Here is a 13,774-nt window from a genome sequence, read left to right on the forward strand (position 1 = left end):
CCTTCACACCTCCACATAATCTAGCTATATAGACCTACTTGTTAATTATCAATCATTATATTCCAAAACTTTTAATGGGCTCTCTTGCATGACTGGAATGCTCTCCTTTCTCACCTCAAATTCCTGACTTCATTGGCTATTCAAGAATCAGCCCAAATTCCATCTTCTGTAGGAGTCTTTTCATAGTGGTTCCCTTCCTTCACATCTCCTCCCCTCCAGTGGCTTTTCACAGAGATTACCTTCCATTTCTTTTGCATTTATCTTCAAATTGCACAGCTATTTTCATGTTCTCTCTTTAGAATGTAAACTTTTTCAAGGCAGGGAATTTTTTGCCTTTCTTCATATGTCAAGTCTTCTCATAGTGCCTTGAATACAGTAAAGGCTTAATAAAATTTTGTTGACTTCTTCTACAATTTGGCAATTAAGTCCATATTCTTCCTATTTATCCCCCTCACAGATTTAAAAATTTTTTTATCTTCTTTCTGTATTTTTTTCTCAGATTGTATCTTTTCTCATTTCCCTAGTCTCCTGGCATTGCTTCAGAAATGCTATTGTAATAAGTAATTCCCTGCTGCATTTCTTTTTTTTTTTTTTCCTTTTGACTCACCATTTCCTTTATTTGTACAAAATAGTGAATAATCATACCCTGGCTGAGAAAAAGTGGTGGTTTAGGGTTTAAACAAGTCCTTCTGTCCTGAAGCATCTACTTTGAAGGCTTGGGACTAGAAGCTTTAGCCCCAGCATCTTTTGGTTTGGCACCCTTAGAGTCAGTGGACTCAGCAGGCTTAGAAGCCTTGGCATCGCTGGACTTTGTAACCTTAGAATCAGATTTGGTGGCCTTGGCTGCTTTGGGATCGGACTTGGTGACCTTGGTGTCAGACTTGGTAGCCTTAGTGACCTTGGTATCAGATTTAGTAGCCTTGGAGCCAGATTTGGTGGCCTTGGGGTCAGACTTGATCTTGGAGTCAGACTTGGTGACCTTGGGGGCAGTGGACTTGGTTGCCTGGGATCAGTGGGCTTGGCAGCCTTGGGGTCAGTGGGCTTGGGATTCTTGGGGTCAGTGGTTCTGGCAACCTTGGAGTCAGGCTTTGTGATCTTGGAGCCTGGACGTTTGATGCCAACCCTAGGGCCTGGACGCTTGGTGGCCATCTTGTGGCCAGCACGCCGGGCATTGGCCTTGGAGATCTTGGGCCTGAGGAGCTTGGCCTTGGAGGCCTTGGTGCTCAGAGCCTTAATGGCTTTGGCATTGTTGGCCTGCATCTTCTTCAGTCCCTTCTTGTTGTGTTTCTTGGCAAAGCGCATGTTTCTCAGAAACTTAGGATCAACCCCTTTCAGAGACTCGTATCTCTGTGACCTAGGTTTCTTTTTTTTCTTTTTTTTTTTAATTTTAAACCCTTAACTTCTATGTATTGACTTATAGGTGAAAGATTGGTAAGGGTAGGCAATGGGGGTCAAGTGACTTGCCCAGGGTCACACAGCTGGGAAGTGTCTGAGGCTGGATTTGAACCTAGGACCTTCTGTCTCTAGGCCTGACTCTCAATCCACTGAGATACCCAGCCGCCCCCCTAGGTTTCTTGATGCCATTTCTGTGCCATTTTCATGATTGGTTGTGGGTGGTGTGGTTCTTCGACTTAGCCATTTTTACACTGAAGCCTGCGCTAACAGGTACTCCACAGACCGGAAGAGAAAGTGAGAGAGAAAGAGCCCTACTGCATTTCTTAATAGATCTCATTGGCCAAAGGCAAAAGTCAATCTCAGAGAAAGCAGCAGTATAATAAAGGATTAACCTTATCTACACCATAAAAACAATTTCAATCCCACCCAGATCTAGACTTCTGAGATAAAGAAAAGGTAACACGGGTTAGTGGATATTAGTTTCAGTATTTCAGTTAATAAGACCTGATTCTGAATTTGTTTATGTGGCTCTGGATAGGCCATTTAACCTCAATATGTCCTAGGTAACTACCTAGGAATAAAACCAGTAAACTGTAGAGTGGTTTCCATGGGTAGAGGGGATTCCAACATTGAAAATGTGCTATGTAAACAAAATAATACATTCAGTTGGGCTTATGAAACAGGGGAGACTCCATGGGATTTTCTTGGCAACAACAGATGTGATAATTACAATGGCAAAAAGAGATCCTCTTTATCTAGAAAGAACTCCACATGAGGACGTCTGTGATATTTCCACTTAAACTGTTTTCACATCAACCAAGAAAGGTTTTGAGTTGATTGTGGGAGAATTTAGTATTCAGATTAGTTTTATTCTGTGAAAGGGAATTCTTTATTCTCTTTGTCTATTTTTAAATTTATCAACCAAAAGCTTAAACACCCCAACATAACACTAAGCAAGGGAGTTCCCAAATCATTTACTAAAATGGGTTACAGTTCCAGAAAGTTGTGAATCCTTTGATAAGAGTTTATATCTTCAGAGGATGAGAGGTAGATCCCACAGACACTACCCCACTGGGAAGTGCTAGGCAATTTGGAAGCTGTGATTGGCCCCGTGAAGAGAGGAAGGGACAGGATATGGAAAAAGGACTACTTCCTGTCCAAGAGGTCTTCAGCTTGAGTCTTTGGCTTGAGTCTTCAGCTTGAAGCTTTGACTGGTGACCTGCCTCTTGGAGGTGGCTTTGGACTTGGACTGGTTTTGTCTTGGGACTTTGGTTCTTGGACCACTTCTTGAAGGACTGCTCCTGGATCTTCTCCTTAGACTGCTTCTTGGGTGAGTGAGTAGCTGGCCTTCCCTTCCTGGCTTCTGGAGAGATTATTTCCTGAGAGGCCTCCTTCTCCTGGAGGAGGCTGCATTGGTGGAACCTTTGTATAAGACATCATTGGGTCCTCTGGCTGAGCCAGACACAGTCAGACACCACAGCAATATTTGGTGTGATAGGCTAGATATTTTCTCTACTCTCCTTACATTTATCTACTTTTACTCTTTCCACCTCTTTGTAAATAAAAGCTACAAAAATTCACTTGACGAGCTATAATATTTTTTAATCAGTGACTGTAATATTAATTCAGAATTCTCATATTTTAGTCAAACTCCTAACATTTTAATCCCTACAGTTCCAAGGTTGCATATTGGTTTCCTGGTTGCTTGTCTTTGAAAGTCATGAGACCAACTTAGTCTATGGGGAGAGATAGAGAATTTCCAAATAATGTTTTGTTATTTTCATTACAAGTGGAACAGACTCAATCATGCTCAGAGAAGTGTCTTTGGGCTGTAGGACTTTAATCATTATTTCATGGCCTGAAAGTTTTAGTAATTGAAGGAACACAGAGAGTAAAGGACTTTGAGCAGGGGCTTAATGGAGAAATAGAAGAGGTACTTCCTTGTGTTATTCTCAAAGGAATAAGTGATTTAAGCATTTTTGTCATCATTAAGATTATTGGTCTTTAATGAAATTAAAGATACTTAAGAAATAAAGTGGATGGGTTATTATTTTCATCTGAAAGATCTATATCCAGTGTTTCACCCTCCTTTTTGCTATATTTTTTATTTAAATGTTTTGCAGACATAATTTACTTCCCTCACTTTTATTTACCAACCTATTATCAGAGGGAAAAAATTCTGTATTAAAAAATTCCACATTACAAAGAATTAAGGGGAAAGAAACTAACATCAACAGAGTCCAACAGTATATTCAGCTTTGACATCCATAGTCCTCCAACTCTTCAAAGAATGAAGGGAATTACACTCTCATATTTCTTCTTCAGGGTTAAGCTCAGACATTATAATTAGACAGGATTTGTATTTTTTTTTCATTATATACATTGTTGTAGTCATTTTATATATTCTTTTCCTGGTTCTCCTTGATAAATTTTGCATCAGGTTATATATCTTCTCTGGTTTTCTCTATTCTTCATATTTATTATTTCTTATTGGACAAAACTATTCTGTTATTAATGTACCACAATTTAAAAGATATGCTATAAATATTCTGTTATAAATGGAACATTCTTTTTCCTTTTATATTTGACCTCCTTTGGAAATTATATGGTGTGTAAGCATGTGGTCTACTGAGGAAGTATCATTTGAAAAAGCCTCCTTGTTCACCCTAAAAGTCAAAAGAATTTAGACCAAATACAATGACCAATGTTGGTTCTTGAGTACTTGTTATAACATACTTTATTTATGTTAAGAAATAGAAAGTGATATTAAAATTGATGATCATGCCCAAAGCAATATGTAAAAATATAACATTAAACATATATTTAATATATAACATATGTCATTTATGCCATGTACCATATTACATATAATGAGAGGGATTGGGTTTGAGATAGCTTTCTCTAAGTTAGCTTTCTCTAAGTTTGAGTTAGCTTTCTCTAAGATTGCAGATTAGCATTTTCACACAGATATTAAATGATTTTTTTCAAGGTCACACAACCAGTATGTGTCAGAGTCCAGCTCTCTATCCACTATGCTAGGATGCTCCCATGTATGTATGTGTACATACTTATAGGGATATATGTACATACCACATGTATGCATGCAGTATAGCCATATATTTGTATGTATGTGTACATTTATATGTATATGTATATATAGTTATAGACAAAAATCAGTAGAGATTGCTATCTTTTAGACCAATTATTCTTATAATCATAAAATCAGTGATACTTTCTAGTTGTTCAGTGTCTATATCTACATAATAGATATCTGGGTCAATAGAGTTGAGTTGTGCTCAAAGGAATAATGAACTGGAGGAATTCCATGTGAACTGGAATGAACTCCATGAATTGATGCAGAGTGAAAGGAGCAGAACCAGGAGAACATTGTATACAGAGACTGATACATTGTGGAAAAATAGAATATAATGGACTTCTCTACTAGCAACAATGCAATGATCCAGAACAATGCTGAGAGACTTATGAGAAAGAAAACTATCCACATTCTGGGAAAGAACTGTGGGAGTAGAAACACAGAAAAAAAACAACTACTTGAACACGTGCTGATGGGGATATTACTGGGGATGTAGACACTAAATGACCTTCCTAGTGCAACAATCAATAATATGGAAATTGGTCTTGATCAATGATACATGTAAAACCCAGTGGAATTGCATGTCGACTATGGGGGGGAGGGGATTGGGAGAGAGGGAAAGAACATGAATCATGTAACCATGGGAAAAACATTCTAAATAAAAAAATTACTTGCCTAGAGTCACACAGCTAATAACTGTCTCTGAGATCAAATTTGAACTCAGGTCTTCTGATTCTAGGCTCAATGTTCTAGCCTCTGTGCTACCTAGCTGTCCAGTTCACACACTTGTTAAAAAGGTTTCCACTTCTGATTCACAAAGCTTTATTCTGTTCCCTAAAACTTCCTTGAAATATAGACCTTCTTTGTCAGTTTTTTCAACAAGTTCAAATGGGCGCATTTACAAAATTTTCCAGTCAAGAAAGTTTCCAGTCCCAAGTTTCTGTATTAAAGACTTCTTCCTCCACATCCTTGGACACTAAGTAGAAGATCTTATGAGATGTTGGCCTTCATCTAGAAGAGAAATCTGGACTATCTGGAGGAGAAATCAAGGCAAGTTTTGCCCTTAGCAGCACCAATGTCCCTCTTTCCCAGTGATTATTGCTTTCCATGATGCTTAAAAGATTTATTCTCTTATGTAGGTTAAGACTTTCATTAAAGAATCAAGAAATAGTTCAGAACAAAGATTCCTTCACTTGTAATTCTTAATGTATATAGAGTTATTCTTCAAATAAGTAGTTAGTCTTCCCCTTTAAGATTATATTCCGTCCACTTTACTCTGTATGTATCACACTCACACACTCATTCATAGAGCTCCTTTCTTTGGCTGTAATCTTAAAGGCAGGGACTATTTTTACTATTTTTGCTTTTGCGTTGTATGCCTAGTTCTTAGTCTCATGGCTGGCACACAGAAAATACTTAAATGATTTTTGGATCGTCTTAATTTAGCCACTTGTGAACTACTCTGCCTTTTATTTGGTGCAATGTTAGTAGAGAAAGTAGATTTTGGTGTGTTCCTCTCCTTCACCGGTAAGCAGCAATAACCAGAGTTTGTAGCCAGCCTTTCATTCATTTCTGAAAACATTTCACATGTAATAATTTGTTCTGCATTTTAGAAGTTATGGGATTCTTAGCAAATAATAGATGTAAAATTGTTAACCTTAATCTTTAAGACTCTTTATTATCTTGAAATTTTATCTGAATCTCTCATCATAGTGTAGAGGCAGATAACATTGAGCTTCTTAAATGCTCTGAAAATTCTGCTCAATTTTTTTTAATTTAAACATTTATTAATAATCATTTTTAACATGGTTACATGATTCATGCTCCTACTTTCCCCTTCACCCCCCGCACTCCCCTCACCCATGGCCGACGCACATTTCCACTGGTTTTATCATGTGTCCTTGATCAAGACCTATTTCCAAATTGTTGGTGGTTGCATTGGTGTGGTAGTTTCGAGTCCACATCCCCAATCATGTCCACCCCGACCCATGCGTTCAAGCAGTTGCTTTTCTTATGTTTCCTCTCCTGCAGTTCTTCCTCTGAAAGTAGGTAGCGTTCTTTACCATACATCCCTCAGAGGTGTCCTGGGTCATTGCATTGCTGCTGGTACAGAAGCCCATTACATTTGATTTTACCACAGTATATCAGCCTCTGTGTACAATGTTCTTCTGGCTCTGCTCCTTTCGCTCTGCATCAGTTCCTGGAGGTCTCTCCAGTTCACCTGGAACTCCTCCAGTTTATTATTCCTTTTAGCACAATAGTATTCCATCACCCGCATATACCACAGTTTGTTCAGCCATTCCCCAATTGAAGGACATACCCTCCTTTTCCAGTTTGTTGCTACCACAAAAAGCGCAGCTATAAATATTTTCGTACAAGTCTGTTTATCTATGATCTCTTAATTCTGCTCAATTTTGCCAAGTCAGACAGACTTGGAATGCACTGTATGTCTGAGACCAAATCTAGAAAGGCGTAGGCTTCAAGGTGATTTTTGGCCACATTAGATTCAAAAAGACTATCTACTAAGTTAACAAGAAGCAACCAAATGTGTGTAGAGAGGTAAGTATCTCAATGCATAGTCAGGGAACTGGAGTTAGGAAGATCTGAGTTCAAACTCAGCCTCAGATACTTTGCTGTGTGAACTTGGGCAAATCTATTTGAATGTGTTTGCCTAAATCCCTTGGAGAAGGAAATGGCAAACCATTCTGGTATTTTTTCCAAGAAAATCCAATGGACAGTATTGGTATAGTATGACCCATGGGGTCATGAAGAGTTGGGTATGACTGAATGACTGAACAACACCACAACCATATGTGTATGTGAATATGTGCTGCCATGGAAGAATCAGAGGTCTTTAAAGTATGAAAGATCTTTAAAGTATTGAAGATGGTGCATCAGAATTGTTGAATTTAATGAATTTTTTAAAATACAATATATATGATTGTTCTATCTTATGTGACTGATTTTATTCTTTAGGTTACATTCACAAAGTAAGTCATGAATATTTTAAATGGCACTGTCCATTTGACAGAACCTCATTGGAATTGTTTGTTAAAATTTCCCATAAAACAATTCTGCCTTAATTTTTTTCAAATGATCTTGATTTCTAGGTAGTATTTGTCCACAGAAGGGGAGGGATAAGTTCTCCAAAGAAGGGAGACAGCAGTTGTTCATTTCTGATAGAGAGCTGTGACCCATCAATATTCAGAATATCTTCAATGTTATATATCCCAAGACTGATTTTGAATATTACAGTCTAAGCAACTAGGTGGTGAGGTGAATTAGCATTGGGCCTGGAGACTGGAAAACTTGAGTTCAAATCTGGTTTCAGATAACTACTAGTTTGTGACTCTAAGCAACTCACTTTACCTCTGCTTCAGTTTCCTCATCTGTAAAATGAAGATAACAATAGTAGAGTTGTTGCATAGATAAACTAGATAAACTTAGCTAAACTAAATAAACTTAGCACAGCACCTGGCACATTCCAAGAGTTATATAAATAAGCATTAGTTATATAATAATTATTATTATCATTATTGTTTATAATATATAGGACTCATATGTGAGGCTTTTTCTTGAGAAAGAAGTCTTTCCTGGAAATAGGAAACTTGTTCTGATTGAAAGGTGAAGAAAATATGATTCCTTTCACTAAACCTGCCCCATTCAGTAATCCATTCTTTTGTGTAGCAATACAGGTGCACAGGAAGAGGATAATAGTATAAAAAGGAGGAAATATTAAACTTAAAGTGAAGCTATAATATTCATTCTCTAAACTTAATCAGGCTGGCAGCAGTTTTTGGCTAGTACAATGAAAGTGAAGATAGTCACTAGGTCGTGGTTCATCTCCTTCAGTTTCTTCTATGAATGTCTTCTCTGTCAGAGAGACATTCACTTGAGCCTTTTTAATACTAAACCATGTGCATTTCCTGATTGATGAGGACTGCAGGTAAAAGACGGAGCAGGTCAAAAGTTTAAAGGCTAACATATCTCTAGCAACTTGAAACCAGTATGGTAGTGAGTAAATTGAAGAAACCAGCCTTTTTGACAGACATCTTATCAAATCTGCCAATATAAGAAGCCAACTATTTCAAAAAATCCTTCCCCCCTCTTTAAAGCCTTAGATTAAAGGGCACTAAAACTGCAGATCAGAAAACTTACCCTTGCCAGACATATTTAAGTATTATTTGTCATAATTTTGGGACAAAAAGGAAAGAGGTTTTCTATTATCCCTTTTTGTCATGTTAATGGTGGTGCCTCTACATACTCACAGTAATTCAATTTGGTAATGACAAATTGAGTGTCTACTCTCTACTTGGACCATAGTGCTATTTTGGCCACTAGTGCTTCTAATAACTTGTTGATTTTGATATATTGAAGTTTGCAGAACACAATGGGATTGGGGACCCAAGACCAAATTATATGTATAAGCAGTGAATGTGATTGTATTGTTGTAATACTCTACATACCTTTATGGGTACTCAGGATTTAGTGGTCCCATAGTAGAAAAAGTACCCAATGATGTACCCAAGCTCTAGGGCAGGGGTTGGCAACCTTTTTGGCTGTGAGAGTCATAAACGCCACATTTTTTAAAATGTAATTTCATGAGAGCTGTACAGAGCTCACAGTGCGTGCTCCCGTAACAGCGCCTGAAAAAAAATTGACTTTATGGCTCCTGCAGAAAGAGCCATATCTGGCCCTCAAAAGAGCCAGATATGGCTCTCGAGCCATACGTTGCCGACCCCTGCTCTAGGGTATGAATACAGTCTCTGCCACTTACTAGATATATAACTATATGATGTTAAATTTCAATGTTGTAAACTTCAGTTTTCCTATTTTTAAAAGGCATTAACATTATCCATTACTACCTATATCACTGACATACGTGGAGAGTGCTTTGAAAAACCTTAAAATGTTATATAAATATGAATTGTTCTTTAAAAATGGAACCAATATCATATTCTGTGTCTACCTCAGAGAAGTAGCTTCAAATGATATCACAAATGTAAATAAATTATAATTGTAATTATTGTCATTGTAGTGGTCCATGAATAACTAATTGTTGGTTATGATGATTGTCACCCTAGAAACAAATTTTGCTAAATCCTGTCTTTGAAGTTTTCCTTTAACAACTTTTTTATACCCAACATGACATAAAGAAGTAAAGACTTTTGTCTACCTAAAAATATTTTACATTAAACTTCTAAAGTAGAGAAAAGAAATTTAATATAATGCAGACCATTACCTTATTTCTTCATAAATGCCCCTCTTTAAACTATTTTATGGTTAAATTAAACACATGGATCAACAGAACATAGCTTTATAAGGGAATACTTTCATACTAGTAGGCAAACATGCTAAGATATTCAAATTCCTAAAATTAAAATTGTAAAAGAAGATTCCCACCTTAATGAATGCTTGCTCTTCATTTGCTTTGTTGCAGGCATCCCAAGATATAATAGATTCTCTCTGTTCAGATCCTTGCTTACTAGTAAATTCTTGTGAATTACTTGCTGAAAAATTTAAATGGCTCTTCCTGGAATTGATAGTACAGGAAACCTCGTGTGAATATGCCTGAAGAAATGCTTGTACTCCATCTATCCCCAGAAACTGTGAAGTTTGAATACCCTCCAAATGTGTACTTGTTGATCCCAGCTCCATACACCACTTTCGAAGCCTGAGTGCCAATAATAGGATAATGAAGGAAAAGAATAAGCAGGACTCTGCAGCTACTGCAATCACCAGGTAGAATGTGAGACTGGAGTCATTTGGGGATTCAGGTGTCACTAGGTTGCTGAGATCTGAAAGGATCTCAGGGATGCTGTCAGCCACTGCAATTGTAACACTGATAGTGGCAGAGAGAGGAGGGTCCCCATTGTCTGTGACAGCTACTACCAGAGTTTGTTTGATGGAATCTTTTTCCAGGAAAGCTCTGGTAGTAGTTATCTCACCTGTGTGTAATCTCATTGCGAAGAGCCCAGGCTCTGTGGCCTTGAGTATATGGTAGGACAGCCAGGCATTCTGACCAGAGTCTGCATCCACTGCCATCACCTTGGTCACCAGGTAGCCTGACTCTGCAGAGCGTGGGGCCAGCTCCACTCCGCTAGAACTATCTGAGGGGAAGGCAGGGTACAGGATTTCTGGGGCGTTGTCATTCTGATCTAGGATGAAAAGAGTCAGAGACACATTGCTGCTGAGAGGAGGGTCCCCAGAATCCCTGGCTGTCACTCTCAGCTGAAGCTCCGGGAACTGTTCATAGTCAAAGGAGCGCAGAGCATACAGGACACCGGTCTCAGAGTTGATCGAAATATAGGAAGAGAGAGGAGATCCCTGGAAAGTCTCATTGATAATTGAATAAGTAAGTTGGGCATTCGCTTCCGTGTCTGCATCACTTGCCTTGGGAGAAGATATTGTAGCTCCAGGCGAATTGTTTTCCATTAGATAAGCCAAATAGTGACTTCGGTGGAATAATGGGGGGTTGTCATTTTTATCAGATACCTGCAGTTGTATCACTTGGCTTGATGTTAGGGGTGGATCCCCTCTGTCTTCCGCGGTAATAGTAATATTGTAGCTGGAAATTTGCTCCCTGTCCAGGATTTCGCTGGATATCAAACTGTAATAGTTATCAAATGAACCCGAAATCTCGAAGGGAACTTGCTTGGAAATCGTGCACCGGATCTGTCCATTTTCTCCAGAATCTCTGTCATGGGTGTTAAAAAGGGCAATTATCGTCCTTAGTGGAGAGTCTTCTGGGATTGGACTGAAGAGGGAAGTGATAGTGATTTCTGGGGAATTGTCATTGACATCGGTCACTCGAAGTAGAATGTGGGCCAGGGCAAAAAGTCCTCCTCTGTCAATAGCCTGCACTTCAAGCTCATGTAACTGATCGGCCTCGAAATCCAGGCCTCCCACTATTCTGAGCTCTCCACTGGTGGACCCGATATGGAACAGCAAGGAAGAAGCCTCAGAGAGCTTTATTAACGAATAAGTTATCTCGGAGTTGGAACCTTCATCACGGTCGGTGGCCTGCACCTTGACCACCACTGTGTCCGCTTGCACATCCTCAGGCACGCTCACCTCATAGAGAGAGCGCTGAAATATGGGAGCGTTGTCATTCACATCTAATACTTTGATTCGGATCTGAGTCTCTCCGGTTCTCACTGGATCCCCACCGTCTACAGCTATGAGGAGAAGCTGGTGTTCAGCTTGCTCCTCTCGATCCAGAGATTTTTCCAACACCAGCTCCGCATATTTTGTACCCCCAGCTTTAGTATGCACATTGAGGCTGAAATATGCGCTCTGACTAAGTAGGTAATTCTGGAGACTATTACTGCCTACATCTGGATCCTTTGCATCCTGGAGATGAAAGCGGGTTCCTGGAGTAGTTATTTCTCTGATCTCTAACAAAATTTCCTCGGCAGGGAAGCTGGGCGAATTATCATTTATATCTAGAATTTCCACTTCAGCACGAACCAGCTTTATTGGCTCCTCCATAAGAACCTGGAGGGTCATCAGACACCGAGGGATTTGTCCACATACTTCCTCTCTGTCTATTTTCTCACTGACATACAAACGACCATTTTGTAAATTCAGAGTGAAATGCTGCTTTTTACCTCCAGAGGCTATGCGAGCTCCTCGCTCCCACAGTTCCCGTGGCTGCAGCCCCAGATCCTTTGAGATGTCGCCCACAAAAGAGCCCTTCTCCATCTCCTCCGGAACCTCATAGCGGAACTGCCCGCATCCGGCCTGGCACAGAGTCCCCAAGAGAAAACAAAGAAGGACTTGCCCTCTGCAGTCTCGGAGCCTCGGTCCAGCACCCATTTTCCTCTTCAGGAGGAACCACTTCTTGTTTTTGGTGAAGATATGCCGTTATTTTCCCGCTTTTGTTTTCGTTTCTAGGCTCCAATGATCGATCCTGGGCATAAGGGTCTAACTTAACTGTAGTCACTCTGCTCTTATACATTCAAGTTATATTGTTTAAGGTCAATGTTGTTCTATCAGTAAAATTCAGGAGAATATCTCTTGGTGTCTGAGTTTTCAGACTTTGGTAGAATAGCGGCACCCAGAGTCTTTGCTGACAATGGCAAGGCATTAAGTTAAGTTGCTATATTGATTTGCATCTTCTGGTGATGATTCTTAATCCATTCTTTCTCGCTCATTCAACATGAATCCAAAAGCATTTATTAAATGGCCACTGTATTCAGAGGTGTGGGCAAAGCTTAGATAACATAATATCTATGGCTTCTTCAAGTTCCCGCTAGCAGGTGTGTAAGACACAACTGCTATAACTGTAATACACAATATTACTAGATAAAGACTTTAAAGAGGTGTAGAACAGAGTACTATATGGGAGCAAGGGACGTTGTTATAGATCAGTCAGGTTTTAAAATTGTATTTGGGGGTTTGCTTTTTTTGGTTGTTTTTTTTTAACGTTTTTTAATTTAATTTTGATACAGCAGTCATATGAAGTGGAAAAAGTAGTTAGGACACTGTGCTTAGACTACTGTGCTTGGAGATAGGAAGGTCTGGGCTAACATCCTGCCGCTGTATGATCCAGAGTCAGTTAATCTTTGTGAAGTTCAGGACTCTATCTCAGTCTCTCTGTTTTGTCACTGTCTCTGTCTCTGCCTATTTGTCTGTTTGTTCCTCTTTCTCCTCTTCATCCATCCCTCACTCTTGTTATTATTTGACCAAAAGTTCTTCATTCCTCTGGAAAATTCAACCTACATTGATTTAGACGTTTGTTGACAAGAAACTTGAATTAAGTAGTATTCTGAACCTTCAAAAATGCTTATTTGCATTATAAAAAATACTTATTTAGGCCAGGTGAAGTAAAAGCAGAGAACCCTATTTCTTTAATGTGAGATAACATGTTCTCCAAGAATCATCTTTATCCATCAATACTTTTATGGTTTATGGTTTGCTTCATTGATTCTGTCACTGTTTATGCTATCACTGCCTTCTATCAATGCTTATTCGCATAATAAAATATTGTACTTGCTCTCAAGCATTAGTTTATCTCTGAGATAAGATTGAGAGAGAATTGAAAATGAATTGCAACAATATGATTAATCTTATTTATATATACTGTTTCTGTTTTTTCAAAAACTATTTTTAAAACTCTAAGACACCATCTCTGGGTCTCCCTGCTATCATTTTCCTTGACTCTCCTTGCCATTTTATGAAAGAAATCTGTTTCTCCATTGAGTTTAATTTTGAGCTTGGAAAAGATCTGCCATAGAAGGAGTTCGAATTATTTATGTAGATATGAAATGTAAGAATAAAAAA

General features: G+C 38.8%; 1 protein-coding gene and 1 pseudogene across 1 annotated transcript; both read right to left on the minus strand.

Annotated features, from left to right (window-relative positions):
• Positions 1-596: 596 nt before the first annotated feature.
• Positions 597-1,654, minus strand: LOC123235633 (annotated as a pseudogene).
• Positions 1,655-8,267: 6,613 nt separating this feature from the next.
• LOC123233845 (protocadherin gamma-A10-like) lies at positions 8,268-12,307 on the minus strand. The gene is made up of 2 exons (XM_044659884.1): positions 9,893-12,307; positions 8,268-8,429 (listed from the first exon to the last, which is right to left on the minus strand). Exons 1-2 carry the CDS (start codon positions 12,305-12,307, stop codon positions 8,268-8,270), a joined length of 2,577 nt encoding a protein of 858 aa, XP_044515819.1.
• Positions 12,308-13,774: the final 1,467 nt, after the last annotated feature.

The sequence above is a fragment of the Gracilinanus agilis genome, chromosome 2 (assembly GCF_016433145.1).
Source record: "Gracilinanus agilis isolate LMUSP501 chromosome 2, AgileGrace, whole genome shotgun sequence".
NCBI lineage: Eukaryota > Metazoa > Chordata > Mammalia > Didelphimorphia > Didelphidae > Gracilinanus > Gracilinanus agilis.

Coding starts and splice junctions, on each gene's coding strand:
- LOC123233845 (XM_044659884.1), bottom strand. CDS start 12,307: ATGGGTGCTGGACCGAGGCTCCGAGACTGCAGAGGGCAAGTCCTTCTT. Junction 8,430..9,892: donor AAGAGCAAGCATTCATTAAG/GTGGGAATCTTC, acceptor TTTTACCTGCAG/TCCTCATCAATCAGGAAATG.